This window comes from Erythrolamprus reginae, chromosome 10 (genome assembly GCF_031021105.1).
Source record: "Erythrolamprus reginae isolate rEryReg1 chromosome 10, rEryReg1.hap1, whole genome shotgun sequence".
Lineage (NCBI taxonomy): Eukaryota > Metazoa > Chordata > Lepidosauria > Squamata > Dipsadidae > Erythrolamprus > Erythrolamprus reginae.
Window position 1 is genome coordinate 5,400,350 of NC_091959.1, and position 24,570 is coordinate 5,424,919.

The following is a 24,570-nucleotide window of genomic DNA, read 5'->3' on the forward strand; positions in this document are numbered from 1 at the left end:
ATAGAATTGAACTCTCAACCTTCCAAGTGGGGAAAGTGAGTCTTTACCATTAGGCCACCTCACTGTTGGTATGTCTCGGTATAGCTGGGCTAAAAGACCTTCGACATACACCGAGCAGAGAATTTTAGCAGAGAATTTTAACAGAGGGTGGGTGTGTCATAAAGCCAAAGAAACAAAGACACAGGCTTAGTTATGCTTAATGACGAACCAGCCTAGCATATTTAACATTTAAAGAGATAGTACACTTTTATAGTGATAGCACAAGTTTAAAGTGATAGTACAAGTTTACAGTGGCAAACCCTAACAAATATGTACCCTGTACTAACACTCACCATTCTCCGCGTCTAGGCAATCCCACCATTAGTGACACAAAATGAACAATTTTGCAATATTGAATGGGCATGAATTCAAGATGCAGATCATTTCACTGTTTGTGTGTGTGTGTGTGTGTTAATGGTTCCACAATTTGGCATTCCCGATAATGGATGAGAAAGCATGAAAGCTGGTGGATATTTTGGTGTAGATTTTAAAGACTAGGCCTCTCATTTAAAAAGGAACAAATCCAGGACATTACTGCACATCTGTCTGGAACCCATACCACATCTCAGACATTAACACCCTTGAAAACATCCAAAGATATTTCACCAGAAGAGCCCTTCATTCCTCCACTCGAAACAGAATACCCTACGAAAATAGACTAACAATCCTGGGTCTAGAAAGCTTAGAACTATGGCGCCTAAAACACGACTTTAAGTATTGCCCACAAGATCATATGCTGCAATGTCCTGCCGGTCAATGACTACTTCAGCTTCAACCGCAACAACACAAGAGCACGCAACAGATTCAAACTTAATATTAACCGCTCCAAACTTGACTGTAAAAAATATGACTTTAACAATCGAGTTGTCGAAGCGTGGAACTCATTACCGGACTCAATAGTGTCAACCCCTAACCCCCAAAATTTCTCCCTTAGACTCTCCACGATTGACCTCTCCAGGTTCCTAAGAGGCCAGTAAGGGGCGTACATAAGTGCACTAGTGTGCCTTTCGTCCCCTGTCCAGTTGTCTTTCCTTTATCTCATATATTATATATATTTTCTTCCTTTCATATATTTTCACTTTTATCATTATATATATTACTTCATGTTATTTTCTTTATATGTATTTGTGTATTGGACAAATGAATAAATAAAAATAAATAAATCTTTTGGCAATTTCAGAGAGTCAGAAGCAAATATTTTGGTGGACCAAACGTTCACCTCTCTAACCAGTGATGGGCTACCAAAGGTTTTACTACCACTGGCTTATTTTCAACATCTTTCAGTGCAAACTGGGTGTTCTGGGGTGGAGCTCCATTTTTGCTACCCCACTGTGTGTGTCCCCCCAGTCCGGGCGGTAGCCCACCCTTACTATCTACTATATAAATGCTACTCAATGCCAGGTCGGTGGTAAATAAAGCTCTCCTCATCCGGGATCTGATCCTGGATGAGGAGGCCGACCTGGCATGTGTTACTGAAACCTGGCTGGGCTCAGAGGGAGGTGTTCCTCTCTCTGAAATTTGCCCATCCGGGTTTCAGATATGGCATCAGTCTCGACCCCGGGGAAGGGGGGGAGGAGTGGCTATTATAGCCAGGGAGAGCCTTGGCTTGCGTAGACTCGTTGCTCCAGAGATTGCGGGTTGTGAGTCCCTCCTGGTGAAGTTGGACTTAGGGGTTCAGGTGGGCTTGTTTCTCACGTACCTGCCTCCCAGCTGCGTGTCACAAGCCCTGCCTGTGCTACTTGAGGAGGTAGCCGGGTTGGCGGTGGGGTTCCCCAGACTTATTGTCTTGGGGGACTTTAACCTGCCGTCGCTCGGCGAAACCTCTGGACTGGCACAGGAGTTCATGGCCACCATGACAGCCATGGACCTGACCCAAGTAGTACAGGGTCCGACTCACGAGGGGGGGCATGCACCCGACATGGTATTCCTCTCTGAGCAACTGAGTAATGGTCTGAGATTAAGGGGCTTAGAAGTGCTGCCTTTGTCATGGTCGGACCATTTTCTACTGCGGCTTGACTTCCTGGCTCCAATCCTTCCCCGCAGGGAGGCGGAACCGATTAAGCTGTTCCGCCCCAGACGCCTGATGGACCCAGTGGGCTTTCAGAAGGCGCTTGGGGTTATTCCAGATACACTCGTACACAGTTCGGCGGAGTCTCTCGCAGAGGCCTGGAACAAGGCTGCAGCAGAGGCTCTTGACCGGATTGCGCCGTTGCGACCTCTCCGCGGCACTAGACCCCGTAGAGCTCCATGGTTCAACGAGGAGCTCCGGGAGTTGAAACGCCAGAAGAGACGTCTAGAGAAGCGATGGAGGAAGAGTAAGTCCGAATCCGATCGAACACTTGTAAGAGCACATGTTAAGACTTACAAAGTGGCACTCAAGGCGGCAAGATGCGCGTATCATTCCGCCTTGATTGCATCAGCGGAATCCCGCCCGGCCGCTCTGTTTAGGGTGACCCGCTCCCTTCTTAATCAGGGGGGAGTTGGGGAGCCCTTGCAGAGTAGTGCCGAGGATTTTAACACGTTTTTCGCTGATAAAATCACTCGGATCCGAGCGGACCTCGACTCCAATTGGAATGCAGAGTCGACTGACAATGAGTCAGTCGAGGTGACTGGGGCACGTACTTGTCCACCTGTCTGGGAAGAGTTTGATCTGGTGACACCTGATGAAGTGGACAAGGCCATTGGAGCTGTGAGTTCCGCCACCTGTTTACTGGATCCGTGTCCCTCCTGGCTGGTTTCGGCCAGCAAGGAGGTGACACGGAGCTGGGTCCAGGAGATTGTCAACGCTTCTTTGGGGAGGGGGTCCTTCCCGGATCCCTACAAGGAGGCACTTGTGCGCCCCCTCCTCAAGAAGCCTTCCCTGGACCCAGCCATTCTCAACAACTATCGACCAGTCTCCAACCTTCCCTTTATGGGGAAGGTTGTTGAGAAGGTGGTGGCGCTCCAGCTCCAGCGGTCCTTGGAAGAAGCCGATTATCTAGGTCCTCAACAGTCAGGATTCAGGCCCGGCTACAGCACGGAAACTGCTTTGGTCGCACTGATGGATGATCTCTGGCGGGCCCGGGACAGGGGTTTATCCTCTGTCCTGGTGCTTCTTGACCTCTCAGCGGCTTTCGATACCATCGACCATGGTATCCTTCTGCACCGGCTGGAGGGGTTGGGAGTGGGAGGCACTGTTCTTCAGTGGTTCTCCTCCTACCTCTCTGGTCGGTCGCAGTCGGTGTTAGTGGGGGGCCAGAGGTCGACCTCTAGGTTACTCCCTTGTGGGGTGCCTCAGGGGTCGGTCCTCTCCCCCCTACTATTTAATATCTACATGAAACCGCTGGGTGAGATCATCCAAGGGCATGGGGTGAGGTATCATCAATATGCAGATGATACCCAGCTTTACATCTCCACCCCTTGTCCAGTCAGCGAAGCAGTGGAAGTGATGTGCCGGTGCTTGGAGGCTGTTGGGGTCTGGATGGGTGTCAACAGACTCAAGCTCAACCCGGATAAGACGGAGTGGCTGTGGGTTTTGCCTCCCAAGGACAATTCCATCTGTCCTTCCATTACCCTGGGGGGGGAATTATTGACCCCCTCAGAGAGGGTTCGCAACTTGGGCGTCCTCCTCGATCCACAGCTTACATTAGAGAAACATCTTTCAGCTGTGGCGAGGGGGGCGTTTGCCCAGGTTCGCCTGGTGCACCAGTTGCGGCCCTATTTGGACCGGGACTCATTGCTCACAGTCACTCATGCCCTCATCACCTCGAGGCTCGACTACTGTAATGCTCTCTACATGGGGCTACCTTTGAAAAGTGTTCGGAAACTTCAGATCGTGCAGAATGCAGCTGCGAGAGCTATCATGGGCTTCCCTAAATATGCCCATGTCACACCAACACTCCGCAGTCTGCATTGGTTGCCGATCAGTTTCCGGTCACAATTCAAAGTGTTGGTTATGACCTATAAAGCCCTTCATGGCACCGGACCAGAATATCTCCGGGACCGCCTTCTGCCGCACGAATCCCAGCGACCAGTTAGGTCCCACAGAGTTGGCCTTCTCCGGGTCCCGTCAACTAAACAATGTCGTTTGGCGGGACCCAGGGGAAGAGCCTTCTCTGTGGCGGCCCCGACCCTTTGGAACCAACTCCCCCCAGATATCAGAGTTGCCCCCACCCTCCTAGCCTTTCGTAAGCTCCTTAAAACCCACCTCTGTCGTCAGGCATGGGGGAATTGACAATTTCCCTCCCCCCCTAGGCTTATAAAATTTATGTATGGTACGCTAGTGTGTATGATTGGTTTCTAAATTGGGGTTATTAATTAATTAAATATTAGATTTGTTACATTGTATCATTGTTGCTGTGAGCCGCCCCGAGTCTGCGGAGAGGGGCGGCCTACAAATCTGATAAATAAATAAATAAATAAATAAATAAAGGGTATGTACACACACGAATAAACAGCTCTTCTAAAACTATAAACATTCGACCTCTTTGAAAGCTTTAAGAGTTAATGCCGCAGATGGCCATGAGAGGGAGCCAGAAGCCTGGTTTTCTCTCTCTGCTATTTCTATTATGTTCTCTGTGGCTGCTGTAGAATAGAATAGAATAGAATTTTATTGGCCAAGTGTGATTGGACACACAAGGAATTTGTCTTGGTGCATATGCTCTCAACGTACATAAAATAAAATATACATTTGTCAAGAATCATGTGGTACAACACTTAATGATTGTCATAGGGGTCAAATAAGCAATGAAGAAGCAATATTAATAAAAATCTTAGGATATACGCAACAAGTTACAGTCATACAGTCAACATGGGAGGAAATGGGTGATAGGAATTGTGTGTTAAATGCTAGTTTATGTATTTGTAAGCTGAACAAGTAAGACTTACAGTCTTGTATATGTATTGACTGATTTAATTGTGTATGACTATGACTGTTCTTGACTAAGGTTATTTGCCAAAGTAAATAATATTTTATACACTTAATGTATCTGGTTTGTGTGACTAAGACAAGGATAGGCAAAGTTGGCTCCTCTATGACATTATTATTATTATTATTATTATTATTATTATTATTATTTATTGGATTTGTATGCCTCCCCTCTCCGCAGACGCGGGGCAGCTAACAACAATGATAAAAAAAACAACATGTAACAATCCAATTTAATAAAACAACTAAAAACCCTTATTATAAAAAACCAAACATACACACAAACAGACCATACATAACTTGTAATGGCCTAGGGGGAAGGAATATCCTAACTCCCCTATGCCTGGCGACAAAGGTGGGTCTTGAGTAATTTGCGAAAGGCAAGGAGGGTGGGGGCTGTTCTAATGTCTGGGGGGAGTTGATTCCAGAGGGCCAGGGCCACCACAGAGAAGGCTCTTCCCCTGGGGCCCGCCAAATGACATTGTTTGGTCGATGGGACCCGGAGAAGGCCAACTCTGTGGGACCTTATCGGCCGCTGGGATTCGTGCGGTAGAAAGCGGTTCCGGATGTATTCTGGCCCAATGCCATGTAGGGCTTTAAAGGTCATTACCAACACTTTGAATTGTGACCGGAAACTGATCGGCAGCCAGTGCAGGCTGCGGAGTGTTACAGAAACATGGGCGAATCTAGGAAGCCCCATGATGGCTCTCGCATGGACATGTGGACTTCAACTCCCAGAATTCCTGAGCTAGCGCAATTGGCCTAGGAATTCTGGGAGTTGAAGTCCACAAATCATAGAGGAGCCAACTTTGCCTATCCCTGGACTAAAACATTGCTCATATCTCTGGACTATCAGATGGATATCTGCTGGAACTCCGCGGCCTGCACTGGCTGCCGATCGGTTTCCGGTCACAATTCAAAGTGTTGGTAATGACCTTTAAAACCCTCCTTGTCTTTCGTAAATTACTCAAGACCCACCTTTGTCACCAGGCATGGGGGAGTTAGGATATTCCTTCCCCCTAGGCCATTACAAGTTATGTATGGTATGTTTGCGTGTATGTTTGGTTTTTATAATAAGGGTTTTTAGTTGTTTTATTAAATTGGATTGTTACATGTTGTTTTTTTAATAATTGTTGTTAGCCGCCCCGAGTCTGCGGAGAGGGGCGGCATACAAATCCAATAAATAAATAAATAAATAAATAAATAAATAAATAAATAAATAAATAAATAAATAAATAAATAAATAAATAAATAAATAAATAAATAAATAAATAAATAAATAAATAAATAAATAAATAACTCCTTTCCTTTGCACAGGTGCATCCTTGATAACTCAGGGGTCACTGCACACTCCTTAACAGTGCTCAGCATCAAAGACCGACGTTACTGAAGCTCGGGAAGAAAACCAGAGACCTCTGACCAAGGATTTTGGCTTTAATGTTAGGCACACTTCAATGTTAAGCCCCGCTCCGTTAAGTAGGATTGGTTTCAAGGCAAACATGAACATATCTACGAAGTCTACCGAAGTCAGATTTTTTTCTTCATCTCCGTTGGTTGTTGACGATGGGGGTTTTTTTATTTTTCAAAGAAAGCTTGTAGAAAGAAGACAGTTCGTTCCCTGCGAGGTTTCTTTGTGCATCACGAATGTCTCTTGTTGAAAGACAATACCCAGCTCTGCTCAAAGGCACTTTTGGGATTATTTTTCCAAATTATTGTTTTTTGTTTTTGTTTTTTAAAAAGAACCCTATGCTGAATATTGACCATAACCTTGTTTACCAATGACTATAAAAAAAGATGTACGCCTTCAGGTCATGTATCCGATTCTTTTGTGCCATCACTGAGAAGGTTTGAGAAGTTCCAAGCAGAAAAAGTATTTAAGTTCATCGTCAGATCCGTCATTTCAGCTTGGCAGTTCGCTGGTGTCCTGCCATTAAAAGGGAAAGAAGGAGGAAGCAATTGGGCCATACGGTGGCACCTCTACCTAAGGACGCCTCTACTTACGAACTTTTCTAGATAAGAACCGAGTGTTCATGATTTTTTTGCCTCTTCTCAAGAACCATTCTCCACTTACAAACCTGAGCCTCCGAAACTATAACCGGAAAAGGCGGGGAGAAGCCTCCATGGGGGCTCTCTAAGAATCTCCTGGGAGGAAACAGGGCCAGAAAAGGTGAGGAGAAGCCTCCATGGGGCCTCTCTAGAAATCTCCTGGGAGGAAACAGGGCCAGAAAAGGTGAGGAGAAGCCTCCATGGGGCCTCTCTAGGAATCTCCTGGGAGGAAACAGGGCCAAAATAGGCGAGGAGAAGCCTCCGTGGGGCCTCTCTAGGAATCTCCTGGGAGGAAACAGGGCCAAAATAGGCGAGGAGAAGCCTCAGTGTGGCCTCTCTAGGAGTCTCCTGGGAGGAAACAGGGCCGGAAAAGGTGGGGAGAAGCCTCTGTGGGGCCTCTCTAGGAATCTCCTGGAAGGAAACAGGGCCAGAAAAGGCGAGGAGAAGCCTCCGTGGGGCCTTTCTAGAATTTCCTGGGAGGAAACAGGGCTGGAAAAGCCAGGGGGAAGCCTCCATGGGGCCTCTCTAGGAATCTCCTGGGAGGAAACACAGCTTGGAAAAGGCGGGGAGAAGCCTCCGTGGGGCCTCTCTAGGAATCTCCTGGGAGGAAACAGGGCCTCCACCCTCCCTGTGGTTTCCCCAATCGCACACATTATTTGCTTTTACATTGATTCCTATGGGGAAAATTGCTTCTCTTTACAAACTTTTCTACTTAAGAACCTGGTCATGGAACAAATTAAGTTCGTAAGTAGAGGCACCACTGTATACATAAATGGTGGGAATTGGGGAATGACAGGCAAAAAAGAACAGAGCAGTTCAGGCCGGTTGTGCTTAGCCTCTTCAAGGCCATTGGTCCTAGATGTGAAATTCCAGCATCTCGAACATCCCAGCATTTGTCCAAACATTGTGGCAATGTCGGCTTGGTCAACAATGAACTGGGTTTAGTAGGAAGGAGAGTGAAGCATAGGTTGGCTTTTTATCTTTGAGAAGGAACCTCAGTTCCCACCTGACTTTATCGCAGCCGGCCTCTTTTAGTAAAAGTTCTTTTCACTCCAACCAAAGGGAGTCGAGGGTTTTCCTTCCCTAAAGGTTGGCCTTGGGGCAGCCTGACACCAGATTTGGTACAACTCGTCATGGCCAATACATTTGAGGCCAACTCGCCGCAGCCAACGTGCTGTAGGACAACTCACCGCACGAGAATTGAACGCTTCAGTTGAATGATTTAAAATTAATTTAAAAATTATTTTTACTTTTTGTCATTCGCATTTCCCTTCTTTTGCACAGGTTCTTTAATTATTCTATTCCACAATTTCTTCGATATTAGTGTAACTCCTGCCCCGTAGTGAGTTGTCCATGACGAGTTGGCCACGATTTATCCGACAAACATTTTGCAGGATGGAAACATAGAAACATAGAAGATTGATGGCAGAAAAAGACCTCCTGGTCCATCTAGTCTGCCCTTGTACTATTTCCTGTAGTTTATCTTATATATGTTTATCCCAGGCATGTTTCAATTCAGTGACTGTGGATTGACCAACCGTGTCTGCTGGAAGTTTGTTCCAAGCATCTACTGCTCTTTCAGTCAAATAATATTATCTCACATTGCTTCTGATCTTTCCCCCAACTGACCTCAGATTGTGCCCCCTTGTTCTTGTGTTCACTTTCCTATTAAAAACACTTCCCTCCTGGACCTTATTTAACCCTTTAACATATTTAAATGTTTCGATCATGTCCCCCCTTTCCCTTCTGTCCTCCAGACTAGACAGATGGAGTTCATGAAGTCTTTCCTGATCAGTTTTATGCTTAAGACCTTTCACCATTTTTGTAGCCCGTCAGATTGAATTGCAATCCTGGGTGATATTTCATTGTAGGGCCATACAAGGTAAAAGTTGAAATGTATTACCCTATAAGATAATGTAGAACGCATAGCACACTCATGCTGAGTCATTGGGTGTGAACTGCAATGTGATTGGGCCAGAACGTTATAACAGGCCGATCAACTTCACTACTTCCTTGTTAGTCTTGTTGGTTGGTCATTGTTGGTCTTGTTGGGTTGGTTGTTGGTCGTTTGCTGTTGAGGGTGGTGGCAGGAGCAGTTTGAGCGTGAGTTAGACATTGAGTAGAACTGAGATAGTGATATGAAGAAACCTGGATAGGTTTAGTATTTACTAGAAACCTGGCTTTGTAACTAGTCACCTGGACTACTTGAATATCTACTTATAAGTAAGCTGAATACAGATATTGTAAAGTTCCTGTGTAAATAGAAGACTGAAGGTATTTTTCACTGAAGTGTAAACTACTGTTTTATACAAACGTGTCCTCATTCATTTATCTAGTTCATTAAATTGCCACAATCGATTCTGATATCTTATCTGGTCCTCCTGCGCTTCTCTGCTTATATATATCCGGACAGATGCCAGAGATACTAAGATGGCCAAATCCCAGACTAAATTTTGCGTCTTGGATGAATGATAAGGCAAAAATCCCTGCAGCAAGAAAGCAAAACAGTTCCCAGAGGCAGTGACTTAAAGTCCAGTGGGTGAATCCCTTGGCGGAAAAAACTGCAGGTAGAGGACAAGAGCTACAGTCAAACAAGAAGTGCTGAGCTGGTTCATGTTCTCCACGCTGTAAGAGGAATCTTTATTATGTGGATCCAAATTATGATCCCATGGCAGATAGAGATCAGGTTTTGCCATGTCAGCTCAACAGGGAGAAGAATAAGTAGTCTTGGATACATCGGATGAAGGAGGACCTTGGCTACCTCAAGCTTGGGGTAAGTATAGAGCTAGTAAGTTGAGTTCCATCCTCTTTCTCAATCGATGGTAGGGGGACCAGATCTATGGAGGAAGCAAGATTTGGAAGAAGGCATCTGGAGCTTTTGAGTTGTAGGCATCAAGGAAGAACATTTGGGCAATTCAATCTTCAATTGTCTATGCTGGGTGAAGATCTCAAAGGGCTGCTTTGCCATCTTTGGTCTTGAGAGGTGGCTACTGCTTTGTCATCCGTTATCATCAATCAATTTCTTCGGCCATCTCTGGAAAGAAACGAACAATCATTTTTCAAAATTCGGAGGCGATGGTCGCCCGAGTAGGTCAAAAGTATTTTGGGGATGGAGATAAGCAATAGCAACAGGAATAGCATTTAGATTTATACAGTGGTACCTCTACTTAAGAACTTAATTCGTTCCGTGACCAGGTTCTTAAGTAGAAAAGTTTGTAAGTAGAAGCAATTTTTTCCCATAGGAATCAATGTAAAAGCAAATAATGTGTGCAAACCCATTAGGAAATAAATAAAAGCTTGGAATTTGGGTGTGAGGAGGAGGAAGAAGAAGAGGAGGACAGTCGCTGCCCAGAGCGAAGGGAGCATTTCCTTTCTCTGGGCGCTGGCAGAGGTTTATTCCCTCTCCAAGTGCCCAGAGAAAGGAAATGCTCCGTTTGCTCTGGACTGCCAAAGCCTCCTTAAGCGCCACCGAAAGGCTCCTCTGGCAGCCCAGAAAAGCCCGAGATATCCAGGATTAAAGGGGGAATGGCAGGAAACTGGTTAGGCCTTCGTGCCGCTCTCAAATTTCCTGGGAAATCTTTCCGGGCTCGGGTTCTTAAGTAGAAAATGGTTCTTAAGTAGAGGCAAAAAAAATGTCATTTTCATTTCATTTTATTGGATTTGTATGCCGCCCCTCTCCGTAGACTCGGGGCGGCTAACAACAGTAGTAAAAACAACATGCGACAATCCAATACTAAAGGAGCTAAAACCCCTTATTTTAAAACCAATCATACATACGAACGTACCATACATAAATTGTGGAAGCCTAGGGGGAAAGAATATCTTAATTCCCCCATGCCTGACGACAGAGGTGGGTTTTAAGGAGCTTGCAAAAGGCAAGGAGGGTGGGGGCTATTCTAATCTCTGGGGGGAGTTGGTTCCAGAGGGCCGGGGCCACCACAGAGAAGGCTCTTCCCCTGGGTCCCGCCAAACGACATTGTTTAGTTGACGGGACCCGGAGAAGGCCCACTCTGTGGGACCTAATTGGTCGCTGGGATTCGTGCGGCAGAAGGCGGTCCCGAAGATAACCTGGCCCGGTGCCTTGAAGGGCTTTATAGGTCATAACCAACACTTTGAATTGAACACCCGGTTCTTAAGTAGAGGTACCACTGTATTTGCGGAGGTGGGGGATAGCAATAGCAACAGGAATAGCATTTAGACTTATATACCGCTTCACAGTACTTCACAACCCTCTCTAAGCGGTTTGCAGAGAGTAAACACATTGCCCCCCAACAATCTGGGTCCTCATTTTACCAATCTTGGAAAGATGGAAGGCTGAGTCAACTTTGAGCCTACTGAGATTCGATCTGCCAAACTGCTGTGCATGCAGTTTCGGGTCTCCGGCATATCACGCACGGCCCAGGGAGATTTTGCTTCTGCGCATGTACAGGGAGCAAAATCTCGCGAGGGGACGTTCGTGCGAAGGAGAGATTTCGGCGGGGTTTTGCTCCTGCCCATGCGCAGAAGCAAAATAAAAAATCTCCGAAATCTCACGGGCGTCCCCTCGCGAGATTTTGCTGCCAGCGCATGCGCACCAGAGACAGCAGAAAGTTGTGCGCACCACTCATTTCCGGCCCCACCCCGCCTCGGTGTGAAAAAACCTGGAGAGACGAGGCTGGGCCTGCGTTGGCTGCGAAGTGCCGAACGTTCTCACCTTCCTTGACGTCCACGTTTTTCAGAGGCTGCAGGGCTGTCCGTACCATTGGAGGGGAAGAGAGAGAGAAAGGAGACGTCAGTGGACTGAGCCCCAAAGGAGGGGGCCGGACAGAGTGAAAACAGGAGCGTGAATGTTACTGTGCTCTACATGCAGCTACCCTTGAAGAGTGTTCGGAGACTACAATTGGTCCAGAAGGCAGTCATGCGAGCCGTTGTGGGTGCACCTAGCTGCACCCACATTACCCTACATGGCATGGGACCAGAATACCTGCCTTTTCTGGCCCTGTTTCCTCCCAGGAGATTCCTAGAGAGGCCCCATGGAGGCTTCTCCCTGCCTTTTCCGGCCCTGTTTCCTCCCAGGAGATTCCTAGAGAGGCCCCCAAAGAGGCTTCTCCCTGCCTTTTCCGGCCCTGTTTCCTCGCAGGAGATTCCTAGAGAGGCCCCATGGAGGCTTCTCCCTGTCTTTTCCGGCACTGTTTCCTCCTAGAAGATTCCTAGAGAGGCCCCATGGAGGCTTCTCCCTGCCTTTTCCAGCCCTGTTTCCTCCCAGGAGATTCCTAGAGAGGCCCCACGGAGGCTTCTACCTGCCTTTTCCGGCCCTGTTTCCTCCCAGGAGATTCCTAGGCAGGCCCCACGGAGGCTTCTCCCTGCCTTTTTCGGCCCTGTTTCCTCCCAGGAGATTCGTAGACAGACCCCCACAGAGGCTTCTACCTGCCTTTTCCGGCTCTGTTTCCTCCTAGAAGATTCCTAGAGAGGCCCCACAGAGGCTTCTCCCTGCCTTTTCCGGCCCTGTTTCCTCCCAGGAGATTCCTAGACAGGCCCCCACAAAGGCTTCTCCCTGCCTTTTCCGGCCTTGTTTCCTTTCAGGAGATTCCTAGAGAGACCCCACAGAGGCTTCTCCCTGCCTTTTCCAGCCCTGTTTCCTCCCAGGAGATTCCTAGAGAGGCCCCATGGAGGCTTCTCCCTGCCTTTTCCGGCCCTGTTTCCTTCCAGGAAATTCCTACAGAGGCCCCACGGAGGCTTCTCCCTGCCTTTTCCAGTTACAGTTTCGGAGGCTCGGATTTGTAAGTGGAAAAAAATGGTTCTTGAGAAGAGGCAAAAAAATCTTGAACACCCGGTTCTTATCTAGAAAAGTTCGTAAGTAGAGGCGTTCGTAGGTAGAGGTACCACTGTATTTCAAAGCAAAGAGTTGGTTTCGCTCTCCTTAAAGAGCAATTTTCAACTTTGATAACGATGTACAAAAGCAAGTCCTGCACTGCCCCCTGCTGGCACATTATTTAAAAAAAGCGAATCACTGCAGTTGTTAAATGAAAGGCGGCATCACAAACCCGGCATTACAACGGTCACTAAATTAATGGCTGTCAAGTCATTCTGTAAGGGCTACTTTCTACTCTGATAACAACCAAAAGCAGAGGACTGTCTGGAAGGATCGATCAAGAACGGATAGAAGATCAAAACTCTTGTCTGACCTGTTTTGGAACCTTCTCCATCATTTAATTCCTTGATTCCTAAAGGAGGAAAAAGATCAGGTTAGGAAAATAAATACACTTAGAAGATTGACGGCAGAAAAAGACCTCCTGGTCCATCTAGTCTAGCCCTTATTTTATTTCCTGTATTTTATCTTAGGATGGATCTATGTTTATCCCAGGCATGTTTCAATTCCCTTCCTGTGGATTGACCAACCATGTCTGCTGGAAGTTTGTTCCAAGCGTCTACTACTCTTTCAGTAAAATAATATTTTCTCACGTTGCTTTTGATCTTTCCCCCAACTAACCTCAGATTGTGCCTCCTTGTTCTTGTGTTCACTTTCCTATTAAAAACACTTCCCTCCTGAACCTTATTTAGCCCTTTCACCTATTTAAATGTTCCGATCATGTCCCCCCTTTTCCTTCTGTCCTCCAGACTATACAGATGGAGTTCATGAAGTCTTTCCTGATACGTTTTATGCTTAAGACCTTCCACCATTCTTGTAGCCCGTGTTTGGACCCGTTCAATTTGATCCATATCGTTCTGTAGGTGAGGTCTCCAGAACTGAACACAGTATTCCAAATGTGGTCTCACCAGCGCTCTATATAAGGGGATCACAATCTCCCTCTTCCTGCTTGTTATACCTCTAGCTATGCAGCCAAGCATCCTACTTGCTTTCCCTACCGCCCGACCACACTGCTCACCCATTTTTGAGACTGTCAGAAATCACGACCCCTAAATCCTTCTCTTCTGAAGTTTTTGCTAACACAGAACTGCCAATGCAATACTCAGATTGAGGATTCCTTTTCCCCAGGCATGTTTAAATTCAGTTACTGTGCATTTACCAACTCCGTCTGCTGGAAGTTTGTTCCAAGCATCTACTATTCTTTCAGTAAAATAATATTTTCTCATGTTGCCTTTGATCTTTCCCCCAACTAACTTCAAATTGTGTCCCCTTGTTCTTGGGTTCACTTTCCTATTAAAAACACTTCCCTCCTGAACCTTATTTAACCCTTTAACATATTTAAATGTTTCGATCATGTCCGCCCTTTTCCTTCTGTCCTCCAGACTATTCAGATAGATTTCATGAAGTCTTTCCTGATCAGTTTTATGCTTAAGACCTTCCACCATTCGTGTAGCCCGTCTTTGGACCCGTTCAATTTTGTCAATATCTTTTTGTAGGTGAGGTCTCCAGAACTGAACACAGTATTATTCCAAATGGTTGGATGAGTTGACAGCGTGAGTCAAGACGGATCAAGCGTAGGCACAAGTAACTCTTACTCGCTTTCTCTTTCTCCTCTTTGCAACTTTGCCGGATTTTCTTCTGACACACGTAGGCCAGGACGACCAGAAGGACGACAAGGCAAATCGACAAGCCCACCGTAACCCACAGAGCTACCGCCGGGAAGAGAAGGTGTTGTCCTGGAAGGAGAAAGAGAAGGGGGAAAAAAAGAGAAGACTGTGATTGACCGTGATTATTTACAGGACCGTCTCCTGCCACGTACCTCCCAGAGACCAGTCGGCCTACTCCAGGTCCCGTCAACTAAACAATACAGGTTGGCAGGGCCTTCTCTGTTGCTGCCCCAACTTTATGGAATCAACTCCCCCACTGATGACCTATCTATCTATCTATCTATCTATCTATCTATCTATCTATCTATCTATCATCTATCTATCTATCTATCTATCACTCTATCTATCTATCTATCTATCTAATATCTATCTATCTATCTATCTATCATCTATCTATCTATCTATCACTCTATCTATCTATCTATCACTCTATCTATCTATCTATCATCTATCTATCTATCTATCTATCATCTATCTATCTATCTATCTATCTATCTATCACTCTATCTATCTATCTATCACTCTATCTATCTATCTATCTATCTATCTATCTATCTAATATCTATCTATCTTATCTATATCTATCTATCTATCTCTATCATCTATCTATCTATCTCTATCATCTCTCTCTCTCTCTCTCTCTCTCTCTCTCTCTCTCTACCTACCTACCTACCTACCTACCTACTCCAACCTGCTGGGGGCCCTAAATGAACCACTAGCTTGACCATGTGTCTGAATCGGTATGAATGACTAGTACGTATGTTGTTGAACTGTCTTAAGGATTTTAGAAATTATTTCTTTTCTTTTTTCCTCGGCTTCTTTTTATAGTTGCTTTTTCTTTTATGTACGCTGAGATCATCTGCACCAAGACAAATTCCTTGTGTGTCCAATCACACTTGGCCAATAAAATTCTATTCTATTCTATTCTTGCTGTTACTTGTGCAGTGGTACCTCTACCTAAGAACTTAATTCATTCCGTGACCAGGTTCTTATGTAGAAAAGTTCTTAAGAAGAAGCAATTTTTCCCATAGGATTCAATGTAAAAGTAAATAATGCATGCAAACCCATTAGGAAAGAAATAAAAGCTCGGAATTTGGGTGGGAGGAGGAGGAGGAAGAGGAGGAGGAGGACAGTCGCTGCCGAAGGAAGAAGGGAAGGGGAATCAAAAAAATCCAAAACTTTAAGGCTTAAAAAAAAAGGGACTCTTAGGCGGCGAGGAGGAGCACACGCCTCCCATTCACCCGGCGCAAGGCTGCCTCCCATACACTGCGCCAGAGAGAGAAACCCAGGGGGAATGGCAGGAAACTGGCTGGGCCTTCATGCCGCTCTCAAATTTCCTGGGAAATTTTTTCGGATTCCTAGAGAGGCCCCACGGAGGCTTCTCCCTGCCTTTTCCGGTTACAGTTTCGGAGGCTCAGGTTTGTAAGTGGAAAATGGTTCTTGAGAAGAGGCAAAACAATCTTGAACGCCCGGTTCTTATGCAGAAAAGTTCGTAAGTAGAGGCGTTCTTAGGTAGAGGTGCCACTGTAATTTTATACTGTTGTAAGCTATTCTGAGTCCTTTGGGATGGGGAGGCATAGAAGTCAAATTAAATAAAAACTGATCAGGAAAGACTTCATGAACTCCATCTGTATAGTCTGGAGGACAGAAGGGAAAAGGGGGACACAATCGAAATATTTCAATATGTGGAAGGGTTAAATCAGGTTCAGGAGGGAAGTGTTTTTAATAGGAAAGTGAACCCAAGAACAAGGGGACACAATCTGAGGTTAGTTGGAGGAAAAGCAACGTGAGAAAAATATTATTTGACTGAAAGAGCAGTAGATGCTTGGAACAAACTCCCAGCAGACGTGGTCGGTCAATCCACAGGAACTGAATTTAAACATGCCTGGGATAAACATCGATCCATCCTAAGATAAAAGACAGGAAATAGGGGAAGGGCAGACCAGAGGGACCAGGAGGTCTTTTTCTGCTGTCAATCTTCTAGCTTTCTAAATAAATAAATAAATAAATTGCCAACGGGATGACCCAAGGAAAAAACTCCACCATGCGGGTTCGATGTCCCGCCACCCGCCGCAAAGCACAGAGTTTGACTCAGAAACCCAAAGCCCCGAACGATGCAACTAAATGCTTCGATTGCTGCCCGTTTGCCTCGGCTTCCCAGGAAACAGCAGGTTGAATTACCCTAATAAAACACTTCATTAACCTTTAAATAATTATGCTAATAAATTCAAATAAATGCTGATCCATCAGCCTTTGCTCGGAGGAGGAGGAAAGGGGGAGCAGAGCAAAGAGGCATTCAACTTAATGGGTTCCCTACGTCGAGGGGAGATGTTGGGTGTTGGCAAAGCAGCTTCATGTTATCGGACGATATTTTAACAGCTGAAAGAAGAGGTGGGTTTTATCCTCACCAGATGAGGTTGTTGGAATAAAGGGCATCTTCTTGATGGGATTTTAATTCTGGGCATCCTCTTTTTTAAAAAATTTGTTTTAAAGGTTTTTTTAGAAACATAGAAACATAGAAGATTGACGGCAGAAAAAGACCTCACGGTCCATCTAGTCTGCCCTTATACTATTCCCTGTATTTTATCTTAGGATGGATCTATGTTTATCCCAGCCATGTTTAAATTCAGTGACTGTGGATTGACCAACCACGTCTGCTGGAAGTTTGTTCCAAGCATCTGCTACTCCTTCAGTCAAATAATATTTTCTCATGTTGCTTCTGATCTTTCCTCCAACTAATCTCAGATTGTGTCCCCTTGTTCTTGGGTTCACTTTCCTATTAAAAACGCTTCCCTCCTGAACCTTATTTAACCCTTTAACATATTTAAATATTTCCATCATGTCCCCCCTTTTCCTTATGTCCTCCAGACTATACAGATTGAGTTCATGAAGTCTTTCCTGATAAGTTTTATGCTTAAGACTTTCCACTATTTTTGTAGCCCGTCTTTGGACCCCTTCAATTTGATCCTTCTCTTTTTGTAGGTGAGGTCTCCAGAACTGAACACAGTATTCCAAATGGGGTCTCACCAGCGCTCTATACAGCGGGATCACAATCTCCCTCTTCCTGCTTGTTCGACCTCTAGCTATGCAGCCAAGCGTTCTACTTGCTTTCCCTACCTTCTGACCGCACTGTTCACCCACTTTTTTATTTATAAAATGTTTAAAAACATAACACATATGTCACACTATATTGCAGAGGGTTCGGAAACTACAGATCGTGCAAAATGCGCGATCATAGATGAGGTCGTACCAAACAGCTAAGCCGTGGAGAAATATCGATAGCTGAGCAAGTAATTTGTTGCCAGTTATGCTCATTTTTGCTTGACTCTGCCAGGCAGCACAATCCGTATTTATTTATTTACTTACTTACTTACTTACTTACTTACTTACTTACTTACTTACTTACTTACTTACTTACTTACTTATTGGAGTTGTATGCCGCCCCTCTCCATGGACCTGTGGACTTTCTCACGAATTCCCTGACAATTCCCTGATATTTTCCGAAACACCGATTTCCCTGATAACTCCCTGATTTCCCCGTTTTCCAGGTTTGCTGGACACCCTGCTTCTACACCAATGCCAGACCCAAGTCATTGTTTTGAATTAGAGACTTAGGCCTGAGAAAATATTATTTGACTGAAAGAGTAGAAGATACTTGGAACAAATTTCCAGCAGAGATGGTTGGTAACTGAACTGAAACATGCCTGGGATAAACATAGATCCATCCTAAGATAAAATACAGGAAATAGTATAAGGGCAGACTAGATGGACCAGGAGGGTCTTTTTCTGCCGTCAATCTTCTATGTTTTTGTGGCCTGCCACAAGTAGAGTAGTACTGTGGTTGCATGAGAGGGAAAGATACCAGTCCCAACAAATTCTTTCCAGAAGATTCAAGGTCATCCTTTGATCTGCACCAGGCCGGAAGTACAGGGGAGGATTGTGGAGGGAACTGGAGCGGTCCATGTGACGAACTTGTGGGTGTAGGGACGAAGGATGAACCTTGACCTGGGTGGAGAACTGTAGGGCAAGTTAGTTTCGGGGTGACTGTAGTTCTTAACCAACATGGCTCTGGAATTTGCAAGAAGGCCAAGGTTTGGACTCTTGATTTATTTCTCGGGTGTTAATTGGGATGCTGACACCGAATCCAGCCGTTTTTAAGACGACGCTTCCAGCCGCTGTCCCATCCTACTGGGCTCCATCGAGTGGCATCGTGTGTTTAACCAAAATGTTTATGGTCCCAAAGGGATTCTACTCTCACAAAGAAGAGATTGCTGTGCCAAGGACAATTAAACCCTAATTAACGTTACCATCAAACAAAGAAGGTTAGCAAAAGCTTCGGGGGGGAAGTCTATAAAAATTGAAATGACTCGGAGACATCTGGAAAGGCGGCAAAAGATAAGTTGGCAGGGCTAAGCGGCTTCAGACGGCTCAGAGGGGGAAAGGAGAGGCGAACTTGTCTGAAGTAGGGTGGTAGTAGTAGTTTCCTGCCTAAGCAGGGGGTTAGACTAGATGATCCCCAAGGTCCCTTCCAACTCTGCTGTTGTTGTTGTTGTTGTTACAGTGGAACCCCGACATAAGAGCTGCTCTACTTAAGAGCAACTCGAGATAAGAGCTGGGAGGGGAGAGATATTTTTGTTCTACTTACAAGCCCAAATTCGAGATACAAGTGCCAAGGAGCTGTCTCCTGAAGCCAAACGCTAACTTCCGCCTTCGGCTTCAGGAGACAGCTGCGAAGCGGCGCGCGTGTTTTAAAAGGTTGCAGCCGGCCTGGGGGGCTCGGGGGGGTGCTTGCAGCTTTCTTTCTTGCTCTTTTTCTTTCTCTCTTTTACCTTCCCTTCCTCTATTTCTTCTTTTCTTTCTCCTTCCCACCTTCTTCCCTCCCTCCCTCCCTTCACTCATTCCTCTCTTACTCTCCCCTTTCATAAGTTTCCTTGCTTCCTTCCTCTGTTCCTGTCCCTTCCCTCTTTCCTTCCTTCCTTCCCACCCTCCGTCCATTCATTCACCCATTCCTCTCTTGATCGCTTAAAGCCGGTCCCTGGTGCAAAAAGGGTTGGGGACCTCTGTCCTACAGGATTGGGTGGCAGAGAAGTTGAACATATGTAAATTTAAAAGTTTAAGAAAGTTTACAAGTTAAGTGAAAGAAACTTCATTATTCATTTATATGTACATGTACATTTCTTCATTAAAAACATGTCTTTCTGCATAATTTAGACTAACTTTGTGAGTTTTTTGAGGGCTGGAACCAATTAAAATTATTTACATTAATTCCTATGGGGAAAAGTCGTTCGAGATAAGAGCTGCTCGACTTAAGAGCCCAGGTCCGGAACGAATTAAACTCGTATCTCGAGGTACCACTGTATTATTATTATTATTATTATTATTATTATTATTATTATTATTATTATTATTATTATTATTTACCGTGTTTCCCCGAAAGTAAGACAGTGTCTTACTTTCTTTTTACCCCCAAAAGCCCCACTACGTCTTACTTTCGGGGTATGTCTTACATTGGAAAAAAATTGAAAGGGTCACGTTCCCGAAGGCATCTCCCCAGAGTCCAGAAGGGCAGCCGCGGGACAGGAGCCTCGTGAGCCCTTTTCCAAGTTCAACCTCAGGGCTCCAAGCGGCGTGCACGCGTGGAGCCGCAGACGCGTGTCGGGGAAGCGTGTGTCTGGAGGGGAGGAGCCGCTCTGCGCAGTTGGGCAGCCCCATCTGCCTGCCGGAAAGGAGGCGGGCGAAGGAGGGCGCAGCTCTGGCCGCTCGCCTCGGAGCCGGTCGGCCTCGCTGGCCGCTTGCAGCCGAGCCTCGGCAGGATTCGGTTGCTGGGACGAGCGCCTTCGCTGCAAGCCGCCACCCGCTCGGCTCGCTTCGGACCAGCGCCGTCCTTCGCTTTGCCAAGCCGGGGAAGAGGCGGTGGCGCCGCGGCGAGGCGAAGGCGAGGGGCGCGCGGGGAGCTTGGAAGCGACGTCATCAGGCTCCCCCCCCCGGCAATACCCCCGTGTTTCCCCGAAAGTAAGACATATGTCTTACTTTCGGGGTACGGCTTATATTAGCTGACCCCCCCTGAAACCCCCGATACGTCTTACAATCGGGGGTGTCTTACTATCGGGGAAACAGGGTATTATTACTAATAATAATATGAGTATAACATGATATGACTGTGTGTATGTATTTTATATATTGGGGTTTTCCTTTTAGAGTTTTTAATGTAAAAACCGTTATTTTAGATATTAAAATTTTTAGATTTGTTACCGTGTATTGTTTTTATCACTGTTGTGAGCCGCCCCGAGTCTACGGAGAGGGGTGGCATACAAATCTAATTAATAATAATAATAATAATAATAATAATAATAATAATAATAATAGTAATAATTTATTACATTTGTATGCCGCCCCTCTCCGAGGACTCGGAGTGGCTCACAACAAACAATATAATGTCACAAATCCAATATATTAAAAAACACATAAAAACACATTATTAAAACCATACAACTACACAAATCTACCATAGCCTAGGGGTAACTCAGTTACCCCATGCCTGGTGACATAGGTGGGTTTTAAGTAGCTAACGAAAGGCAAGAAGAGTGGGGGACCTAGGGGAGGAGCCTTCTCTGTGGCGGCCCCAGCCCTCTGGAATCAGCTCCCTCCAGAGGTTTGCACTGCCCCCACCCTCCTCGCCTTTCGCAAAAGCCTTAAGAACTGAGGCAGTTAGATCATGACTCCTCTTCTTTCTGACTATTAAATGTTATGCGTGGATGTGATTGAGTTAATTGACTGTTTTTTTAAATGTAAGGGGATTTTAGCTTAGAGTTTTTAACTATTAGATTTGTAGACATGTTATTGTATTGTATTTTGTGAGCTGCCCTGAGTCCTCGGAGAAGGGTGGCATACAAGTTTAAATAATAATAATAATAATAATAATAATAATAATAATAATAATAATAGTAGTAGTAGCAGCAGTAGCAAATTTATTTATTTATTTATTTATTTATTTATTTAGTTATTTATTTAGTTAGTTAGTTAGTTAGTTAGTTAGTTAGTTAGTTAGTTATTGGATTTGTATGCCGCCCCTCTCCATGGACTCGGGGCGGCTAACAACAGTGATAAAACAACATGCAACAATCCAATAGTAAAACAATTAAAAACCCTTATTATAAAACCAAACATACATACAAACATACCATGCATAAATTGTAAAGGCCTAAGGGGGAAAGAATATCAATTCCCCCATGCCTGACGGCAGAGGTGGGTTTTGAGAAGCTTACGAAAGGCGAGGAGGGTGGGGGCAATTCTAATCTCTGGGGGGAATTGGTTCCAGAGGGCCGGGGCTGCCACAGAGAAGGCTCTTCCCCTGGGTCCCGCCAAACGACATTGTTTAGTCGACGGGACCTGGAGAAGACCCACTCTGTGGGCCTGATCGGTCGCTGGGATTCATGCGGCAGAAGGCGGTCCCACAGATAATCTAAATAAAATGCACTCCCCCTTAAGTCAAATTGTATCTATTCCATGGGAATAATAGTAATAGTAGTAGTAGTAGTAGTAGTAGTAGCAATGATGATGATGATGATGATAATAATAATAATAATAATAATAATAATAATAATAATAATAATGTTGGTGATCACATTGGCGAACCTAACCGACCGCTGGGATTATTATTATTATTAATTAGATTTGTATGCCACCCCTCTCCGTAGACTCGGGGCAGGATACACGAGGCAGAAGATGTCACCCTAAAAAAAGGCACCAACCTGTGACGGTGACCGAAGCCTGGGTCACCTCTCGAAGCAAAGGGTTCTGGATCAGGCAACTGTAGGTGCTGTTGGGTTCCAGTACCACCTGCAGGATGCTCTGGACATCGAAGAGGCCCTGCTCGTTGGCCACCTGGGAGGTGGTGATGTTGCCGGTGATGTTGTTGCCGTGGCCGTCTTGCCAGAGCACCACAGCTTCAGGGTACCCCGCAAAGCTGTGGCATCTCACTTTGACCAGGTCGCCCGGTTTCAGGTTCTTGCTGGGTTCCAAATTGACGTTCGGCTTGGAATAGGTAGCTAAAGCGGGAGAAGAACAGATGAGAGATCATTCATGACTGTTGTGGTTAGCTCTGGCCCAGCTCCTGCCCCAAGGACTGTGGATATGGGGGAGACATCCACATGCTGCAGGCCTGTTTTGCCCCCAGTGGAATCTGCTGATGAAGGCTCCTCTGACCAAGAAGACATGAGTGACAGGGAGGAGGAGAGTGTGGCAGACAGCTCAGAAGGAGATCAATTATCTAGCTCCTCCTTGGATTCAGAACAAGAGTTAATGATACAGCCACGCATGCGGAGAGCGATGCATAGGCAACAACTGAGAGATTATTATCAAAGAAAATGAGGCCACCTGTGGTTGGGTGGGGCTGTGGCCATTAGTGAGGCTGCTATAAAGAGCAGCTTGTGGGTTTGGCCATTGTGGAGGATTATCTGATCGTTGTGTTTCGTGACTGCTTTGCTGACTTTGATCTTCGTGTGCTGATTTTTCCCCGCTTTGAAACTGACCCAGAGCAAAGTGTGTTTCACTTTGTGAAAGAAGGACTGTGAATTGCCTCACAGCTGCAAGCTAAGTATCACAGAACTGATAAGGGACTTGTACAAATTACCAGTTTGTTTGGAGACGAGTGCTCTTTGCTATACCAAAAGAGGGCTTAGTTTATTTGGATTTTCATTATAAAGAACATCGTTTTGAATTTTCAAACGTGTGTGTGTCTGACATTTGTACCTGTGAATTTTTGGGAGGATTCTACCAGAGAGCCCGACAGAACAATGACCAAACTCCAGACAATGTCGGTGGTCCTTGGCCTATAATCATTTAGTTAAGCGACTGGAACTGGGTATGTCTCGTTCAAGGGTAGGCAAAGCAGCCTCTTCTATGACTTGTAGACTTCAACTCCCAGAATTCCTGAGCCAATCACGCTAGCTCAGGAATCCTGGGAGTTGAAGTCCACATGTCATAGAAGACCCAAGTTTGCCAACCCCTGGTCTAGTTTAATGAAAAGAAGAACCCGGGGAGACATGATTTCAGTCTTCCAATATCTCAGAGGCAGCCAGAAAGAAGAGGGAGTCAAGCCATTCGCCAAAGCACCTAAAGGCAACGGATGGAAACACATCAAGGAGAGAAGCAACTTCGAACTAAGCACTAATTTCCTGACAGTGAGAACAATTAACTAGTGGAACAACTTGCCTCCAGTTGTTGATTGGGCTTCATCATTGGAGGCTTTTAAGAAGACACATCCATTTGTCTAAAATAGCATGGGGTTTCCTGTTGGAGTAGGGGAAGGAAAGAAGGAGGAAGGAAGGAAGGAAGGAAGGAAGGAAGGAAGGAAGGAGAGAGGGAGGGAGGAAGGAAGGAAGTGTTGGGTATTTTGATTATTATTAATATTATTTGTATTAGCAGAGTCCAGCTGGCTTAATTTGCAGCGGAGTTAGCATGGCAAGAAATAACACGTGGTTCAGAATCCCATTTGTTAGCAATGAATGACCACTCCTTCATAAAGATGAAAAATACAATCTTTACTTGCAATTATGTTGATTCATGCAATTGATAGATTGCAGGCAGATAAGTTTATATTCCAGTCCATATTAATAACTTCTGGATGGTCCCATGTGTGAGGATGGCTTTGGATTTCATCTCACACATGTGTCCTCAGCCGAGGACAATGGAGCACTCACAGAAGAAGGTAGAAGAGGTAGAAGAAGAAAAAAGAGGGGGGGGCATCTACCCTGCAGAGGTTTATATAGCCTGCAGGGTATCTGCCCCTTTTGGTCATCAAAAGGTGACACACTGGTCAGTTAATTGCGACCTGACCATAGAGATGTGTTTACAAAACAGTGCAAGCATGTAGTAGTTAAACCCAACAGGAAGGAGGGAGGGAAGGAAGGAAGGAAGAAGGAGGGAGGGAAGGAGGAAGGAAGGAAGGAAGGGAAGGAAGGAAGGAAGGAAGGAAGGAGGGAGGGAAGGAAGGAAGGAAGGAAGGAAGGAAGGAAGGAAGGAAGGAAGGAAAGACAATTGTATCAAAACATAACAGCAGCCCT

At 45.5% G+C, this 24,570-nt stretch overlaps 1 protein-coding gene across 2 annotated transcripts in view; it reads right to left on the reverse strand.

Moving 5' to 3' along the window:
• Positions 1-6,361: 6,361 nt before the first annotated feature.
• CD276 (CD276 molecule) overlaps positions 6,362-24,570 on the reverse strand; it is a 29,254-nt gene continuing 11,045 nt past the window's right edge. For both annotated transcript variants that reach the window (XM_070763621.1, XM_070763620.1), the window contains exons 4-8: positions 22,258-22,554; positions 14,435-14,575; positions 13,156-13,194; positions 11,685-11,720; positions 6,362-10,025 (exon numbers count right to left, since the gene is read on the reverse strand). In XM_070763621.1, the coding sequence (XP_070619722.1) occupies positions 10,003-10,025; positions 11,685-11,720; positions 13,156-13,194; positions 14,435-14,575; positions 22,258-22,554 (536 nt within the window). In that variant the 3' untranslated portion in view covers positions 6,362-10,002. The remainder of the gene's footprint in view (positions 10,026-11,684; positions 11,721-13,155; positions 13,195-14,434; positions 14,576-22,257; positions 22,555-24,570) is intronic.